Here is a 19,944-nt window from a genome sequence, read left to right as displayed (position 1 = left end):
AATGATATCTTCATTTGAATGAGTAACTGGGTTTGTGAGAAAGAACCAACAGGGTATGACTGCTTCCATTTCAAGTTTCAACTGTTAATATAAAATACTTAATCATCAAGTTAATACAGCATTTTTTAAATTTTAAAATGTGGAGTCTAAGCTTAGCTGTAGTTCTTGGAAGGAAAGTGAAACAGTGTCTTCTGTCACCATGTTAAGTTTAGCCTCCATGGGAGTCTGAAGAAAGGTCTTTTGGCTTCAAAGTCTTGTATTTTTTTATTACAGGATGTGAAGCTGACAGCAAGCAACGATGATTACTATTTTGTATTTGAGGATTATTTATATCAGGTATGTAACTATTTTTTGGTTAGAAAACCTAGGAGGTATATTTCTGTAGGATTGTATCATCCTTGGAGAGAACTGCCTTTGTAAGGCAGAGTACAATGGGACAGATACATCTCTTCACTGCATATACTTTCTCTTCTGCATAGCAATCTTGGGCACTTCAACAGATTAAGCAGGGCAAGCTTCTACAACTCCTGCTATGAAGGACCATACACAATGTCTTTCCAGTGCACTAAGCTGGAAAATACAAAGTCAGCCATATTTGTCCTCTCTCCAGCTTTGCAGTGAGTAACCCCCAACAATTAAAAGTTGTTGTGTACAGAAAAACTAAGTAATGAGAAGTATATTCAGGGTTTCATTTTAAATACCCCCTTGCTTTACAGTGACCTATTGCAATAAGCATATTGACATATTTTTAAATTAAAGACATTGATTCTAAATAAGGTAGTGACAGGTATGGTTACTTGTAGGATTGCTCCCATCACAAAACTGGCTGATTGGTGAGGGTCAGATGGCTGGAAGCTGGCTGATGTGACGCCCATTCACAAAAAGGCTGGGAAGGAGGATCCTGGTAATTATAGTCAGCCTGACCTCAGTACCTGGTATGGTTATGGAACAGTTTATATTGAGTGTTATCACACAGCACTCACAGGAGGGCCAGGGTATCAGACCCAGCCAGCAGCACGGGTTTAGGAGGGGTAAGTTGTGTTTGACCAGCCTGATATCCTTTTATGACCAGGTGACCTGGCTGGTGGATGCAGGAAAGGCTGTGGGTGTTGTGTACCTGGACTTCAGCAAGGCCTTTGACACTGTGTCCCACAGCACACTCCTGGAAAAGCTGCAGCCCATGGCTTGGCCAGGAGCACTCTACTGGGTTACTGAAACTGGCTGCATGGCCGGGCCCAGAGGGTGGTGGTGAATGGTGCTGCATCCAGCTGGTGGCTGCTCAGCAGTGGTGTCCTCAGGGGTCTGTGCTGGGACCAGTTCTGTTCAATATTTTTATTGACGACATGGATGAGGGGATGGAGTCTTTGATCAGTAAATCTGCGGATAACTGGGAGTGTGTGTTGATGTGTTGGAGGGTAGGAGAGTTCTGTGGAGAGACCTGGAACAATGGGATGGATAAGCAGAGTCCAATAAGATGAAGTTGAGTAAGTCCAAGTGCTGAGTCCTTCATTTTGGCCACAAAACCCCCTGCAGCACTACAGGTTGGGGATGGTGTGTTTGGACAGTCCCCAGGCAGAAAGGGCCCTGGGGGTGCTGGTGACAGCCGGCTGAACACGAGCCAGCAGGGAGCCCTGGTGGCCAAGAAGGCCAAGGGCATCCTGGCCTGTGTCAGGAACAGCCAGCAGGAGCAGGGAGGTCATCCTGCCCCTGTGCTCAGCACTGGTGAGGCCACACCCTGAGTGCTGTGTCCAGCTCTGGCCCCTCAGTTTGGGAAGGACCTTGGGACACATCCAGAGGAGGCAGCGAGGCTGGAGAGGGGCTGGGAACACAAACCCTGTGAGGAACCCCTGAGGGAGCTGGGGGTGCTCAGCCTGGAGAACAGGAGACTCAGGGGTGACCTTACCACTCTCTACAACTCCCTGAAAGGTGTTTGCAGTCAGGTGGGGTTGGTCTCTTTCTCCAGGCAGCAACTGACAGAACCAGAGGGCACAGTCTCAAGCTGCACCAAGGAAGTTTAGGTTGGATATTAGGAAGAAAGCTTTTAATGGAAAGAGTGATAAAGTACTGGAATGGTCTCTCTGAGGAGGTGGTGGAGTCACCATCGCTGGATGTGTTTAAAAAAGACTGGATGTGGGACTCAGTGCCATGGTTTAGTTGAGGTGTTAGGGATGGGTTGGACTTAATGATCTTGAAGATGTCTTCCAACCGAGTTAGTCTGTGATTTTGTGAAATTCGCAAACTGTCTGAATAATGTCAATGCAAACATTGATATTTGTTCAATAAATGTTTACATGTAAGAGTTTTTCTTGATTTAATGGTCAAAGATGATCTTCATTATTGTTAATACTGTGTCTTCATCTTGGGATGTGAAAATCTGGTTCCTATTTCTTTTTCATTCATTATGTAGACTACCATGACATTAATTAGTCATTAACTGACACTTGCAGTAGGCAGGGGATTACAAACTATGAAGAACTTGAAAGTAGTATATGATATAATATTTTGTTTTAAGGCCATCAGAAATAGATTTTGCTCATCATTCTCAATATATAACCCAGTTGAATGTTTTCCTTTTTTATATCTCTACTGACTAAAAGAATAGCTGCAGAATGAAAATCATTAAAAAGACTAAACTGTCTTTAGTAGTTTGAAGAAGACTCACCAAAAATCTCTGAAAAATTATGTGGCGAGTTTTACTGCAGGGCTTTGAAGCAGCAAATATCTCAAACTTCTAATTATTTGTTGCTCTAGTTTTGATTGCCATTTTGTAGTATTCCTCAGACATTGTTCTAGAAAAAAGTTATCCATTTTCCTTGATAATTTCCTCTTCCAACCTAATTTGCAAATGCTTTACTGCCAAATTATTTTGTTCTATAGCCACTGGAAAAATTTTGTTGTATGAGTCACTGTGATATGGGATATTATTTATTGATTTAATATGATGAATGGAATTAAATATTGGCTAAATAAGATAGATAATGAAAATGTTAGTTTAAACGAGATACATTAATTCCGGGTTTGCACTGGTTTTATCGGTTTTTTTCATGACTAGTTACTGCCTCTTAAGTTTTCCAAGCCATTGAGCAGAGTGTGTCCTTTGTGTGTTGTGAAACAGATGAAATGTCCATCAAGATGAGAAAATCTGGGTTTAAAATTATGATGAGGATATTTTGTTGCGTTATTGGTACCTCTTCAGTAGCATACTACTGTTTTCAGGAAAAACACTGTGAAATGGCAGAATTTATTTCCTTTAATATCTTTACTTTCTTTTTACCAAAGTTTACTTATTTTTATTACTTCTTCATAACTATACAGGTACTTTTAATAAAGCAGTTTCTTGTTGATAAAAGCTTTGACTTTGGTTTTTTTTTTCTTTCCCTCAATAATTTTAATTCAGTGGTTCTCTTTTCAGTTGGATTATAAATATCCAATATTTTGGTTAATATTTCTGTATTTGAAAAGGGCCATTGTTTTCTTTAGCACTATCATTTTGTTAATGAGGAAAATAACATGGATTAATAGATTTGTAAATTCTTTGTTTCAGACCAGAAGTTCAATTTGAACGATTTAGTCTTATATCCTGCAGAATGAATACGTGCAAAGAACCTTGCCCAGAGTTTTTGGGCATAGTCATAACTTAGATTTGAGCTAGAGTCTATCACTTATAAAGATGCAGTCTTCATTTAAAGACTTCCAGATAATGGGACTGGACAGTGTATTCTGAAAAAGAGGGCCTCAAATGAAGGTTACATTCTTTCCCCCATGAGAAAACATAGTTTATGTCCTGTTCAGATTAGTTTCTCTTTTGTTCACCTCAGTTAACATACACATAGAATTACATTTGCCTGTGCATTGTTATTGTCAGTGATATTTTGGCAGCTATTAACATGATTGTGTATTGCAGAAAAATAATATTTAGTTTAAACTGTTTGAGATAAAGAAAGTATTATTCATTTTTAAAAGATGTTTGTATTTGAGAAATAGTTTTGAGGTTCAAAAAAGAAAAAAAGTCTCAAAATATGACCTGCTTTCCATGAAAAAAAATTTAAAGCAATAATAGTCAGGTGTGTCATTTTGCTTGTTTCCTTTTGACAAATGCTGATATGTGGAAGTTGTTTGCACCAATTAGTGGAAGGAAAAATGCATTCATTTTTATTCACGATAAATTATATAGTGAAACATTTCCTCCTTTTACACCTTGACTACAGTTAAAATAAACTCTTAAAATCTTCAAGAGCAGAGTGTCCTGGGTTCAGCTAGGGTAGAGTTTATTTCTTCTCAGTAGCTGTTGCAGTGCTCTGTTTTGGATTGGGAATGAGAATGGTGTTGATAACACGCTGATATTTTGGGGTATTGCTAAGTTGTGTTTATCCTAAGGACTTTTTCCTTGTCTCATGCTCTGCCAGTCAGGAGGTATACAAAAGAAACTGGGAGGGAGCATAGCCAGGACTGATGAAAGGGTATTCCACACCAAAGAATGTCATCATGCCTGGTCTGGGTTTGGGAAGGGTCTGGCATTAGTCTTTTATTATCATTATTATTATCATTTGCCATTATTCTCTTTCTAAACTGTTCTTAGCCTACAAGTTCTGCTTTGATTGTCCTTCCCATTCCACCGGGGTGGAGAGGGAGAGGGAGGGGGTTGAGCGAGCTGAGAGTGATGCTTGGTTTCCAGCTGGGCTTAAACCCCGACAGAGAGGGATTGAGGTGTGCCAAAGTCAGCCGGGAGTCAAAGTCTGCCTTACGTCTGCCCTCTCGTGTATGTTCTCCATAGTGCAGCCTTTCAGTGCATGAAAACACGAAGATTTTTAAATACAGTACTAATTACTACCACTTTTACAACTCCAGATGGGATGAGATTGGTTTTTTTTCTATGAATGCTTTTACGGCTTAATTTTATACTCAGTTGCTGTGAATACAGTTGTTTTCATTTATGTAAACAATAAAACCCAAATATACTTTAGAGTATACTACGTGCATTTTTGATCTTTAGGATACAAGGCAGGCATTATAATCTGTTTTTTGAAGGAGCTGAATTGCTTGCAGACATTTTGTAAAAATCCTGGTAATGAAAGCAAATGTAATTTCTTCCAAAGCTGCACACATTTGAGAGTGTAAATGATTAGTATGCTTATTCACTTACTAGGACATCCCCAGGTCATAGTAACTGAGTTGAAAAACAGTCCAAAAGCTGTAAAAGCAGCCAGGTACACATAAAGTCACTAATGTTGTGGCAAAAGGGGATCAACACCTGCCAAGGAGGAAGGAGGAGGGTGGAAGAATGTGGATATAAATCTGATAACAAATGAACGGGAATGTAAAATTATAGCAAGTTCAAAGTGAGCCTGGAAATTTGAGCAGGAAAACAAACTAAGGTGGTGAAGAGCTTTCAACCTAATTGGCTCTCTTAAATACCATCTAATAGGTGCTAATAAAATTAAATTTGTTTGACATTGCTTTGATCCAGTTAATCAGCTGACTTTCTTTTCTGCAGGTGTTGCTGTGTTTTTCTCGAGATACATCTGTACTGGAGCACTTTACTTACAGTAGTGCCACCCCACCTAAATCATACATACAAGGTAGAAAGAGTTGTTTCTAAAAAGATGATGTAGATTTTTGTTGACTGATACACTAATGCTGTATGTGAATTTGCTTTGTGTTCATTGCACCCGAGCAGATTACCCTTTAAAGAATGTTAATAAAAATGTATCCAGCTGACTTCTGCATAGATTCTGACAGTTTAGAAGCTGATCACAGATTGCAATGTTGTTCTTTTACTCCACTTTGCTGTATATAGTTCTGCAATGTTTTACCAGGAGAAATGAAACACAACAATGACAATATGGTAAAATCATGACAATGCCTGTCTTCATCAGTGCTAGATGTTTAAATAGACAATATTGTTCTCTGCAACTCCAATAAATTTAGCAACTGGAAGTTGTTATAGAATGTTGTCTTTGCAAAGCAGTGAGTTTTGCAAATATTTGTAGACAGGAGCAGAACATGTTGCTGAAGAACTGTTCAATAGTGTGGGAGAGTAGAGCTTTACCAAGCATACTTAGCACTGATTTTTTAAAAAAAGCATGGCATCTTCCAGAGTGTTAGCTTATTTTTGGATGTTCTTTGACTTGAGGTCTCATTATTTTTCTTAACAATCTTTAGACTTCTTGTTTCACTCCACTTGCCTTCTCTGCCAGCTTCTCATACCATTCTTCTGGATGTTTCCGTGTGTCTTAGAACCTCACCTGCCTTGATTTTACCTAGAGGTTCCTAATTTTGCCTTCCTTCTTGAGTCATTCAATAATCCAATCACTTTTTTTTCCCATGCACCTTCATCTTCTACATTCCCATTGATTTCCTTGGTCCTGGTGCCTGTGTATTTAGCCAAGTATGGTCCCTAAGTACTTTTTTTTTGCACAGGACCTCTGCTGAGAGTTTTCATCTTGCTGCCTCTTATGTCACTATAAGTAATGTTTTTTTCAATTTTTAAATTTCTTTTTTATTGCTTTTTTTACTGTCTTTCACTGAATGGTGGAGTTTTCTTTATCTACTCCCTGAAATCAGCAAAGGGCAAAACAGCAGTGGGATCCCAGGCCTCACTTCAGACACAGAGCTGTGGCAGCCCAGAAACACAGTGGAGACCATCCTGCATATTCCTAGACAAATCCTGGGAATGATGTTGCTGATACCTAAATCTGTGCAGTGCAAATCCTAAAGGCTTGTACGTCCTATTTTTAGCTGATTTTCCAAGAGATGTACTTTATGCTAAAAATACTCATCCTCCCAGATTATAATTCCTGTTTGCACAACAAGCAAACTGTTGAAAGGAAAAGGAGAAAATAATTTTTAGTTTAATGAAGCAATTCATTTGTATAATTGGAAAATAGTGGATTTTGTTTTCATGGGGTAGTAGGCAGGAATTTTGCAGGTTAATTTTTATCTTATTTTAGTCAGTTTATGCTATAGGAAAATATCAAGGTGCAGATTCCATTGAACGTGACAAAAGTTCCATGTGCTGAAGTCTATTGCAAATACTAAATAGAGTACACAGAATATTCTATAAATTTTCATGTAATTAATTAAATTTTTAGTTAAATGTTCTCATTTTAGAACTAAAATAATTGCAAGTATTAATTAGTTGTAATTATGTTTAATCACACTTATATTTCTAAATAAATTGTTAAATTTTATTAATGGATTTTGGATTAATAATTTCTATAGTTAAAATATGGTTTAATAATGTGTTCATTTTGCAGGGAAGTTAGAAAAGTTATATGATCAGTGATTTTCTTCACTTAATTCTTTTGTATCCAGCAGATTACTTAAATATTTGTTTGTTACATCAGAACATCCATCTTCCTCTGTTGCAGACCTAACAGTGCCTTGAATATTTTTTATCTGTTTGAAGGCTTTTCCTGTCCCTAGGTCAGTCTGCCCTTATTCCCTCCTAGAGCTTCCCTGTCATCCAGGTCTGCAGCAAACACCTTTAGAGTTCCTAAGACTCACCCAGATAGAATCTCAATAGAACTGAAAATTTTTAAATTTTGCTGAAATTTTGCTTTTCTTTTTTGTTGTTTGTCATCCTTCTTTATTGGTGCTGCATTTCAGTTTTATATCTGACATTGTACCTGTCTCATTGCATTGCTTGCCACACTTTGAGCAATGTCAGATGCTCAGTAATGTAATTATTCACGATTTTTGTAATTGTAGCTGAAAATCTACTTTTTAATTTAAATTGTTTAAATCTTTATACCTTTTTACAGCTTAATGACATTTTATTTGTGGTTTGACGATTCACAGGAAAACTTGGAATGGAAGAATATGCTGTTTTCTATCCTCCAAATGGTATGAATGATACTCTTGCCTCCTCTAGTGGTAGTTTGGAAAGATTTTTTTTCTCAAATGCATGATATTTTCTTTTTCTATTGCAAGTTATGTTTGGCTATTACTCTGTGAAATTCATTAATTTAAAGGAGTAAGCTGGATGGAAGCTACTCCAAACCCACATTCAGCCTCGTGTCAGTGATCACAAACAGATTTTGTCTTTGTGTGTGGTAAGGAGAAGGAAAACAACTTGTGATGCAGCAGCTTGTATTGAGTCTTGTATCAGCACTTAGAGGGTTTGAATGATAAATCATGAAACTGGCTGACCTCCCAGCTTTTCAGTACTTAACAAACCACACCCTAAAGTCTTCTCCTTTTAAAATGTGTGTTGACACAACAGATCTATGTAATTTTAATATCATTGCTGTTGTTATAACTTCAGTTATTAAAATTGGTTTTTTCAGCTCTTATCTTGACCTTTTTAATCCCTTATTGAATCCTTTCCCTCCATTTGTATTTCAAGCTCTTTCCTCTTGCTTTCAAGGCCTTATGTCACCAATCCTAAATCTGTGTCTCTGGCCTTGTCTTTTGTCTTATGTATTTCAGTGTAGTCAGTTGCAGTACACACTTTTGTTTCGCTTTTCTCTGTGTTTGCCTCTGCAAATCCTGCAGCTTTGTAGCCATGAAGCATTGTTATTACAATCTTTTGCCAAAGCAGCCACCTGTTAGCAGTGTTATATAAAATCCACTGAATGGGAGCTAAGATCAGCTGGGAAGGAGGAGCAAGCTGTCATGCTACCACTGCCAAGTACTGTGAATGTTCTGAGTACTACATGAATTACTAGAGGTCTTGGCCTCCTTTTTTTCCTACTCCATTCTTGTCAGTGCGTGACATTTATGGGTTGTCATTTATCTGAAATTAGGTTCTGTTATCAGCAAAGCCTCTGTGTATCAGCTTCATGGAAACTGAGCTTTACTTGACTGTCTAGGAACTGTAGCTTGTGTTTAAGCATGTCATTGGTTGTACTGACATAGTTGATACTGTACTTAGGTATGTACAAGATGGAGACAAGGAAATACTTTATTCCTGATGTAGGCAGAATACAATTTGATAATGTGAGGGGGAATAATATTTATTGCATGCATAAAGAGGATTATTAAAGAACAAGAAAAGAAATATTTTTGTTTTGCAGGTGTAATTCCTTTCCATGGCTTTTCTATGTATGGTAAGTGTGATTCTCATAAGCTAAAAGCTCAGATTACTTTTCCTCATATTGAAGTTTAAAGCTGTATATACTTTTCTGCAACTTTTAAACTTGTGTATGTGCTTTTATGGTTTTTTGTGTATGAAGATTATTGAATATCATTTTTAAACTTTCTGGCTGTTTTATTTACTCATATTACAGCTTGTTGCCATGTGGGAATTCCTTCTTTGAGAGCTAATAGCTGAGCTAAGCTACACATCTTAATCTATATGAATAGAGGCATAAAGTTTACCAAGAAAGTGCTCTTTCCTTGTGTTTCACTTCTGGATAGACCAAGTTACCCATGGAAAAAGGTCTTAAAAACATAAATAATCTGAAGGGCCTGTTGCTCTCTACATTTACCTACAAGAGATGTTAAAAGAGCATTACATAACATAATGCTTGCTAATTTACTTCATAGAGGAAAGCACAAATATCAACAAGATTTCTAGGAAAAAAAGTAGAAAAATCTGGGGTTACAGACATATTGCAGCTATTGCAGATGTGAGATTAGATGTTTCAGCTTTTCAGTTTTATCTTTTGGTTTATCAAAGATGTTCATAGCATCACAGAGCAAGCAGATTTTAAGATTATACTTAAAATGCTATATTTTGCTAATAATGAAATTTAATCATCACATGCAGTCATTAAAATAATGGAATTGAAATATGAAATGCAAATTTGAACCTGAGTAGGGAATCCAGAGTCTTTGGAGTAATGAGCACTTAAGACACAAGCTCTTCCTTGTGTCTAAGTCTAAGTCTAAGGGGACTCGCTTAGAGACGTTCACTTATTCTGTGTGAACTGCTTTTCAAAATGTTTGGATTTGACTTTGCCCTTGAGAACAGAGTCTCCCAAATAGAGGTGTGAGTTTTCCTCCCTCCCTCCTGTCCTTGCTCTTTGCACAGGCTCAGAATATGCTGGCTGTGAGAAGGGGGAAGGGTGGACAGCAAGGCAGCAGAAGGATGGTAATGTAGCTCAAGACTGTGGCTACAGGGGCTGGGACCAAGCAGAGCATCTGCTGTATCCTATGCTGTGCTGTGAGGAAGTGTTGGGGTCCTTAGGAAAATCCTATACCCTTTTTCCTGTTTGCATGCATTCACTGTCAGGGTGCCAGCTGTCAGAGGCTGTTCTGTGACCCTTCAGGCCTTTATGTACATGTGCACACTGACAAGTTTTCCACCTCCATCTTCAAGCATTAAAAACATGAGCACGGGTAACACCCTTTGCTTTTCTGGCCCCTATGGAAATACATGTTTCTGTGAACATCTCACCCTACCTTAGCACCCCACTTCTCATACACAGACACCCTTTTTGTTATTAAGCCACGTTCTCTAATACTTAGATGAGAAAATAAATTCACACACGCATATATCCGTACATATATTAAGAAATGTACGTATATCTCTGTGTGTATGTGTACATACATACACAGATAAATATATCCATATCCCTAGCTTATTATAAAATGGAGGGGAAGGTGAATGTAGAGATAGAAACTATGAGTGTGTTATAATGTAAACTGTCAGCTAAAATGATTAAGTCCGTAAAGTGAAGCAGTCAGCATGATGACTGGACAGATCAAAAGGCTGTTCACAAAAAGGTATGACAGCTGTCTGTGGGAATGCACTGAGTGTATGGACTGTCAGTCTCAAGAAATGATGGTTATGTTTGAGCAGCACATACATATAACAGATTTATCTATATGCTAGACTTTTACAAAACAAGCAAAGTTTCACAGCTGCTGTTTTACAAATGTAATCAATTATTTTGAATCAGGTCTGCTGGAAGACTTCTAAACAGTAAACTACCAGATGTCCATGGTTTACAGATCTTGTAAGAAATAAATATGGCTCCATGAGTTTGTCATACTCAGTGATGTTATTGTGGCAACCAAAAGCTGTTCTTGTAATATTTTAATTTTCACAATATCTGTCTTCAAGCAGTCTTACAAATAGGGCATCAATTTGGAGCTGGTCACTGGCCCCATGGCACACTGAAAGTTAGAGACAGTTTAATCAAAAACTTGCACTGTTCACATTGCCCTACACCTCAGGGGTGCTCTCCTTACAGCATATTTCTTATGGTTCAGAAGCGCTCACTGTAGTAAGCAGGTTCTAATTGGTTTAGCTTCTTGAAATATGTAGGAATAATATGTAGAATGTATCACACTCCCTTTTTTGACTTTTTACATTAAATGATAGACTGTGATGGAATACTTCTTTCTCAGTAATTGGTTTAGTACTGGTTTTGTAAATTGTGGTACTATAAATTACCTGGCTTTTCCTCATACTTCATGCGCTTAATCATTGAACTCTTTTTGCAGTTTACAGTGTTGAGTCAATTATAATTCTTTTATCCTTTCAGTTGCTCCACTTTGTTTTCTGTACCATGAACCTTCCAAATTGTATCAGATATTCCGTGAGATGTATGTGCGTTTTTTCTTCAGACTCCATTCCATCTCTTCTCATCCCTCTGTAAGTTCATTAGGAATTAAATCCACTCACTTGATATCCTGTTTGCTGCAGAGCAATAATAAATAGCATGGTTTTCTGTGTGATTGAAAGTATCCTTTTAAATATACTAAAATATTTCAGGCAAGCTTGGAAAAATTATTAGGTAATTCAGGTCTGGATATTGTTGTTTTCTATGTCAATGTTAGTCTTTACTATTATGTACCTTATTGAAATAGTAAGTTCTCATTTGATGATGGTATGGGTCTTTTATAAGAGTCAAGATTTTTAATCCAATAGATTTCTCAGTTCAAAGAGTCACACAAATTCACCTTCATTAAAGATTTGTAAATGGACTCTGAAATATTGTCTGGGGTAAAGGGACTAAAATATATGTAGAGAGATATTGTTTCTGTTATACCAATTTAGTGTCTGTTTCTTTAACTGAAGAATCTTGGTATGACAGCACGTGCTTTTTAGTACTATCAGATGAGTTTAAATAATTTGTCTGTTTGTGACCAGGATCAGCTGTCTTGAATGTACAAGAGTTGTAAATATTGGCTTGTCTTCTATTTGTGAAGAATAAAACAGAGTAGATATTTCTTTTTTCCTTCAAAAAGATTTACATTGCTTTTTGAAAATATTTCCTGGTTAAAAGAAAATCCTGTCCTTGGTATACCATTTCAAGGCTATGTATTGTGCTTTCCATCTTTAATAGCAGAGGAAGGGGTCAAACAAGAATCTATTAATTTCCATGGTAGTTTTTGAAACAACTTTAAAAATATGTTTATGTTTAACTAATTCTGTAATTTTCCCTATTGCTGTTTCATTTTACTTATCAGAGAGATACTTTTTCTCACATCCTTTATTTTTTAATGTAACTGAGGTCTGTTTCACCAAAGTGGAAATATTTCAAGTAGGTTACATTATAATAACCCATTAAATACTTGAAACCTGACATACAAACACTATAAGTAACTCAGACTTGCAAAGGACTATCAGAACTTATTATGTTGCTAATACATACATGGAATTTCAGGAGCAAGGCTTTAGTGACAAGGTATTATAATTGCTTGTGCCTTTCTCACCTGAGTTGAATACTGTATCATTAATAGTATTTTATTGCTCGAATTAAAAGTTCATGCACACTTACATGCTGCTACTGTTTTCCCAGATTTAATAGGATGAGTGTTAGTATTCATTATATGATCTTGTTTCTTTAGGGCATTGTATCATTGTGTTTGCTTTTTGAGACTCTTCTACAAACTCATCTGCCCCAGCTCTTCTATCACCTCCGAGAAATTGGAGCTCAGCCGTAAGAACTTCTTTCTGACTTGTTACAAATATTCTGAAAATGCTGTTCTGTAGTGTTTTAATTGAAGATCTATAGGAAATTACACAAAAGTATAACCATCAATGCTCCTTTTTTCCTTAAGAGTCAGATGGAGTGCTTTGTCTAACTTGCATATCTGTGCTTTGTGCATTTCTTCTGTATACTCTGTGAAAGAGAGAGAATTGCTCTGTGAGAAATGCTCAATGCTGCATTATTCAGCTAAATTTCAGTAATTCATGTTGTATCTGATGGAACTAAGTGATGTATTTCCTAGGGGACAGAAGACACAGAGATGTGTTAGTTGCAGCAGAAGGTACTGGAAGAGGCAAGAGAGCAAGAGTCATTCAGTAATGAATTCATGGCACCAGGCACAACAGAACCTGAAAACCGTTTTGTCTTAATTGGTATCCATCTTAATAGCATAATAGCAGAAAGGATGAAACATCAAGGGTGATAATGGCTGAAGATCACTCTAATGTGATTGTTTGATCAGAATGATTATGAGAATGATATTAGTACTTTATCAAATGAGATGCTAAATAATTTTATGATGGCTGTTGCAAATTAAAATATTGATTATTACTGCAGCAAGAGAAAATGCTTATTCTTCCTGGAAGAGAAATGCAGAAAGATAATGAAATACTTTCAATTTATAGACACTCTGGTCATTATGGGAGGCAGAAATATAATAACCATTGTTTGTCACTTGTTTGCAGGCTACGAATTTCATTTAAATGGATGGTACGAGCATTTTCTGGTTATTTAGCTACAGACCAGCTCTTGCTTCTGTGGGACAGAATCCTGGGATACAATTCTCTAGAAATTCTTGCTGGTAATAGAATTATTTTTACAAAATATGTGAAGTATGTGTGAATGTAAGGCAAATACTCATTAGCTTCAATGTATTTTGTGATGACAAGAAAATAGTTGCTCTTTGACAACCTGCAGACAGCAGGTTACATACATGTCAAAGCATATGTTATCTAGAAAAATAGAATTGAATGAGTACTGCATCTTTAATAAAAAATATTTCTGGTAATTTTTTTAATGGCAATACTCAAAAAATGCTAAGTGCTCTCTGAACAGAACACAGGATGTTCTCCCAGCTTCAGTGGTAATGGTAAATGAATTCATCACCTTTCACAAAGTACAAGATTCATGTTATTTATGGCAACTACCTCTACAGTACTTAAAGCAATTGAGATTCCCCCAATTTTGCTGGATTTCTTCCTTCGAAGTGGCATCTTTTAAGACACTTTGAAAGTTCTGTAGCTAAATAATGCCCTCATGTTTAGGAAGGTTTAAGATGGATGTTTTAAAGAAAACATGTATCTTCAGTTGAGTCAGTTTTTAATATAAAGTTGATGAGAAGAGAAAATGTTTTGGTTTCATTTGTACATGTAAGACAGCTTGTCCCTTTTAATTAAAAACTATTCATCTTAAACTCAGATGGCATTTTCAGGCATTTTAACTCACACTTTCCTGAAAGAATGTTGTGTTTTTCCTGTCTGTTTAAAAGAGTGGTTGAAGAAACTCAAACACGGCCATCTGTTTGATATAATTCTTCAGAATCAAAATAATTAAACTAAGTGAAAACTGGTATTTTATATCAAGATTAATTCTAATCACTACTTATCAGGTCAGAAACCTAAATACTGGACATTTTCTTTCAGTCCTGGCAGCTGCTGTGTTTGCTTTCCGAGCAGTCAACCTGATGGAGGTGACATCACTGGCTGCAGCTGAAGTAAGGATAAGTTTCACTTAGAGGAGATTGAAATAGTTTCTGATGCTTTGCCAGTAAGAGTAACTTAAGCTTCACATGGCACATGATGCATAGTGCAAATCTTTCTGCCTAAATTCTTACCTTAGATAAAAAATAAGGAAATTGTGAGCATGCAGTACATAATGCTGATTTTCTGGAGTAAAAGGAAATAAAGCATATTTGCTATAAAAATGCAGTGTTATAAAATTTTTTTTTACAGTTACGTTTTTTTAATATATAATCTGTGTTAGTGGGATATATTGTTTTTGAAATATTGCAGAGGTTTGTACTACCCTTTTCCTCAGTACATTTTAGTTGCTTCTGTTCTACAAATTACAAAAATTTTACAAGATTCCTTTGTCAGTGTGGATCTGCAGTTTCACTGTGTGTACTGCCATAGGAAATGAAGAAAATGAAGTTATTGGCATGAAGATTATTACTATATATAGGCACCTGGTAATTTTTTTCTTTTTTTTTCAAAAATACAGTGATGGATTTTTTCCAGATTTTGAGAGTTTGTGATCACTTTATTTGGCTTTTTTAAAAACATACTTTCATGAGAAGACATTGATTATTTGAGGCATTACATTGGACTTAGTTCACAAGTACTAGCCAAGCCACAGGATAAGGATTCTTAATTCCCAATTATTTTTAGAAACAAGTTGAAATGTTAGACTCCTTATTCACCCATGATGCAGTGTATATTTGAAGTAAGGCTAAAGGCTAAAATAAAGTTACTTGGGTACTATACATTGGGTAAACCTGTTTTTTCTTTGAAATGTTAGAATGAAAAATTATGCCATATGGTACTAACATAAACCAGTATAATTTGTTTCTACCCATGTCCACATCTGATTATTGGCAGTATTGTAGTCAGTATTTGAATATTTTCCTGACTTCTTAACTTGCTTTAAGGAAATCTGATTCAAATGTCAAATTTAACAAGCTTTTTTTATTTTCATCCTAGGCTGTACTTGCTGACCTTTCAACCCTGAAAGTTATGCCTCTTCTTCAAATCTTCTTGTTTGCTACTGTCACTTGATCTGTTTCAACAATAGTGGTACCACATCCCAGTCTTTCTGGAGAAGCTAAGCATCAACTATGCAATGTCTGCATAAAACCAAAATGAAACTCCCATGTATAAAATCAGTTTAGAAATAATTACCTTCGTATTTTCTAAAAATAACTTTGCACACAATTGTGTGAAGTGCATGCTAATGAATCCCACTGTAAAAGCAATGGTTATTACTTGTACATTGAGGATGACTACTTGTGCAAGTAAATAATATGAATCACTGTCTAAAATGCATGTAATACTAAATTAAATAAAGTAAATGGAATTAGTGATCTGAGTTTTGTGATGTTATTGTCAGAGTTGTAAAAGCTCTTATTCTTTTAATATGAAATTACTTTTTCAGGCTCACAGCTTAGAGGGTATCATCTCCAATACTGTCAAGTGAGAAAATAAAGATACTTCTACTTGCAAGATTATTTTTTCTTGTTTTCTGAGGAAAAGATGGGATCATACATCAATTTTGCTATCCCTATCCTATTTATTCTTTTCACAGAAATTTTCTCCATGTTCTTTCTCATGTTAACTGCTCCTGTTTATTCTTTTCATACACAGAGATGTAGTGACACGTTGCTCATTCGTCTTTGATTAGGTATAGAGCTATCTCAGGCATCTGCTGAACTCCTCCCCAGATCAAAGGCACAAAATGTGTTCCCCTGCAGAGAAGGCCTGAGCACAGCTTCCTTCAGAACTTGTTGGAGCCAGTCTTTGCATGAGACAAAACATTGTCCTGAGAATGATGCCAAGAGTCCTTTTGCTGTGCCCCACACCCTCTCTGGGAGGGCCTTTGACAGTTTTCCAGCCTCTGTGATTCAACAGCTCAGGCTTCAGTGCAAGAGCCCTGCCCATACTGATGTGTGATGGATTGTCACTACAGTCAGGCTGGCATCATCTGCTAGCTCTCATACCTTTTTGTGAGGTCTTCCTCACAAAATTTGATTTGTTTAATACCAAAGTTGGAATCAATAATCTGATTTGATTGAGTGTATCTCAACACCTGAAAAAGGCTCTAAGCCAAAACATGATAATGGATTATGTAGTTGCTGCATTTGCAATAGGACTTTTGTCTTTGTCTGGTTTATGAACATGTACATGCTTATGTACATGTAGTTGCCATTATTTGCCATACTGAATGTAAGTCAGTGAAACATGAATCCTTCATACTTTGCTCAAAATTTGACAAGTGATCTAAGCTGTTGTCCCAGGTAGGGGTATGAGCTCTTTGTCTGTGAATCTTCTTGTCTCTGTCATGATAATTTAGTAGAACCTTACTGAACTAGTAAATTTATAAGGCTAATTTAAAAAGAGGTTAAGTTGTGGATTTGGTGGTATCACTTCCTATATAAAGAATCAAACTGCTTAGCAGATATAATGTGTGAGAATATTTGGGGAAATTTTGCTGTGGATAACAGAAAACTGACGTTTTCCTTAATATTTGCAGGAAGTTGTTGAAACTGTTTAACCAGAGGTTTTTCTTTGACACTTGGTTTTTAAAAAGATGTGATAGCTTTTATCCTTTACAGTAAGTATTACCCTGTTTTATATATGGGAAGTGAAGGCGTAGAAAGATTAAGTGATTTGCTAAAGATTACAGAGTAGATTCCTAAAGGAGGTGAGCACTCTCTCCTCTCTTGAATTTCTCTTGGCATTTCTGGATACTCAGTTTGTGTATAAACCACAAGGTCTTATTTCATCTTCAGATCTACATCTAAAAATGCAGCATTTTGCAGTTTCTAAAATCCGTAAATTGGGTAGAAATTTAGAAATTATAATGTTACAAAGCAGTCACAAGGATTGTGGCTCATTAAGGTCATTACAAGGTTACCATGGCATTATAAAGAATTAAAAGTATTTAGTAAATAGCAAGGGAGATTCCCTACAGGCCTGCTGACCCTCTAATTCCCTTTGCTTTGTGCTCATACACCGTGCAGAATCTGAACAGTACCTTAACTTTTGCCAGATTAGGATTTTTGAGCACTATCTTCTCTTTCATTTTCAATAAATTTGGCAGAGATAGAGACTGTTGGATTCTTGTTTGAACAAGCAGTTCTGTGACTAACAGAATATGGTCTCTCTTTATCTCCCATCTGCCTTGCATCCCCTCCATCTTCCCCACTGGGGCTCTTAAACTGTGCCTGTCCTGCACCAGTGCCTCTCCTGATGCCTGGAAAGGAACCTTGTGCCCTGGAGCTCCTGAGGGTGCCCACACACCTTCTTGTATACAGGAATAGTGAGTGTAAGTGCCTTAAAATGAGATTAGGATGAGATTAAAAACTGAACTAGATCTTCACCTTAAGCTTCAACTATACTGTTAGATTTTTATATATTTTTAAAATCTATTTTCAAATGTTTTTACTGAAGTGGTGTTGTTTTCATGTTCCCCTCAGTTACTCATTTAGTTCCAGCATAATACTCTGTTTCAGATTCTGGCTGATACTTGTATTTTTAATCTCCTTTGATTAAATAATACTAATTTAATTTAATATTAAAATGATTGGTTTCTATCCTGCAGCTAAATATTTCTGTTTTAGACACAGGTAGTATAAATTATTGAAGTTTTAATTCTTTAACTGTAGAGATCAGTTCAAACATCTTGACATCTGAAGTCTGCCATTTGACTTCCAAATTCCTAAAACTCTTTGTTCATTTTTGCCGTTTTAGGTAATGGCCAGATGTGATTGTAGAATCATATCTAACTTGATAATTACACTGTTTTAAACAGGCTCAGCTTAATGTTCCTATGGCTCGATTCAGTCAAATTGTTTTGGTCCATTCCTCCCTATCTGAAATCAATATAAACTGACATTTCAGTACAAGAACCAGTTGTCTTCATTTTTATAGATAATGATCAAATATTTTGCTGCTTACCTTAGGATTCTGGCTATGGTCTGTCAAGGGTTTCTTATAATGTCAAATAGACTGTTGTAAAAAATCCAAAAGTAAATAGGCTTGTCTAAAAATGTACCCAAGTTATCTTCCTTCAGTACTTCCAAAATATGTTGAAGCTCAAATCTTGATGGCTGGGTCATGGAACAACTGAATAACTAGAACGGTTTATAATTTTTAGTGGATTTTTTTGTCATAGTAACAAATTTTATTATGAGAAATGATGAGACTATAAAGACTGTGAAACAGTTAGATATCCCAGTAAAGGGAAGAGGCTGCAAGGAGTCTCCAGCTTAAGACACATTTCTACTTGTTGCCACAGCAAAAAAAATATGCTGAAGCTTGCACCTATTTTACTATCTTCTCATGAATTTTATAAAATGCTTCCAACAAGTCTGAAGGGATTCCTTGAAACAGAATTGCTATATAAAGAACATTTTGGGCATAGCAATACAATGACCTGTTAATTTACAATAAAATAAGCATTTTATAAAAGATATTGAAATTGCAAAACTGAAGGGCTGTATCTTTAGTGAGGAAGGGGAAGAGCCTTTCAACATATTTTAACAAATCAGTAAAATATTCTGTCCAGTATTTTATGTGAGGAAATGGGGGAGGGAGGGGACGGATGCAGCTGGGGCAGTGGGAGCTGCTGGGCGCTTCCTTTTCCTCTTTTCCTCCGGCCCTTTCTGTCCCTGCCTGGCAGCTTGCATGGGCTGGAGCAGCAGCTTCCATCCCTCAGCCCACAGAGAAAGGGCAGTGAGCTGCAGCAGTGTTTGTGCTGCCCAGGCAGCTCCTGCAGGTTTCCTGCAGCCCCAGGAAGCTCAGCTGCTGGGCAGGGAGTGCAGCAGGGCCAGGGTGAGGTGAGGGCACGGGGGTATTTGCCAGCCTTCCTGTGCGACTGGGCAGCACTGCAGGAGAAACAGCCCCTGGGAATAATTCCCCCAACAGCAGCCATAGGAATGGTAGTAGGTATCATTGTTGTGGGGGCTTTCAGAAGTGCTGAAGGACAACTCCAGCACTTGGGTTTATTCACAGCTTTAGCAATCAGTACAGAAGGCAGAAGGTACCCTTCTGGAGGTTTCAGGCTTTTAGCACAAAGTCACATGTGTAGTGAGGGGCTGCACATCTGTGATCTGAATCACTTATTGCAGCAAATAACCACAGAATAAACCAAAATTTCTAGAACCTAGAGATTATGTGCTGCTATTTGAAATCACTGAAAGGCTGGGTTTATTTCTTCCTGTACACTTTATGCTCAGCTTTTTCAGTACCTTAACAAAATTGTTAATGCAGGGAAGATCGTTTTGATCCAGCAGTTTGACGGTTGTGCTCTGCTTTAAAACTGTGAAAATGTCTCAGCTTAGTAT

General features: G+C 36.9%; 1 protein-coding gene across 3 annotated transcripts in view; it reads left to right on the top strand.

Annotated features, from left to right (window-relative positions):
* The window catches only part of TBC1D19 (TBC1 domain family member 19), a 46,108-nt gene extending 30,145 nt beyond the window's left edge, over positions 1-15,963 (top strand). For all 3 annotated transcript variants that reach the window (XM_059470248.1, XM_059470249.1, XM_059470250.1), the window contains 9 exons: positions 274-336; positions 5,495-5,579; positions 7,801-7,845; positions 9,018-9,050; positions 11,436-11,545; positions 12,745-12,836; positions 13,571-13,686; positions 14,528-14,598; positions 15,584-15,963. In XM_059470248.1, coding sequence (XP_059326231.1) covers positions 274-336; positions 5,495-5,579; positions 7,801-7,845; positions 9,018-9,050; positions 11,436-11,545; positions 12,745-12,836; positions 13,571-13,686; positions 14,528-14,598; positions 15,584-15,658 — 690 coding nt within the window. In that variant the 3' untranslated portion in view covers positions 15,659-15,963. The remainder of the gene's footprint in view (positions 1-273; positions 337-5,494; positions 5,580-7,800; positions 7,846-9,017; positions 9,051-11,435; positions 11,546-12,744; positions 12,837-13,570; positions 13,687-14,527; positions 14,599-15,583) is intronic.
* Positions 15,964-19,944: the final 3,981 nt, after the last annotated feature.

Source organism: Ammospiza nelsoni, chromosome 4 (genome assembly GCF_027579445.1).
Source record: "Ammospiza nelsoni isolate bAmmNel1 chromosome 4, bAmmNel1.pri, whole genome shotgun sequence".
In the NCBI taxonomy this organism is placed as follows: Eukaryota; Metazoa; Chordata; class Aves; order Passeriformes; family Passerellidae; genus Ammospiza; species Ammospiza nelsoni.
The sequence above is the reverse complement of the archived record's forward strand: the minus strand, read 5'-3'. Positions and strand labels throughout refer to the sequence as shown.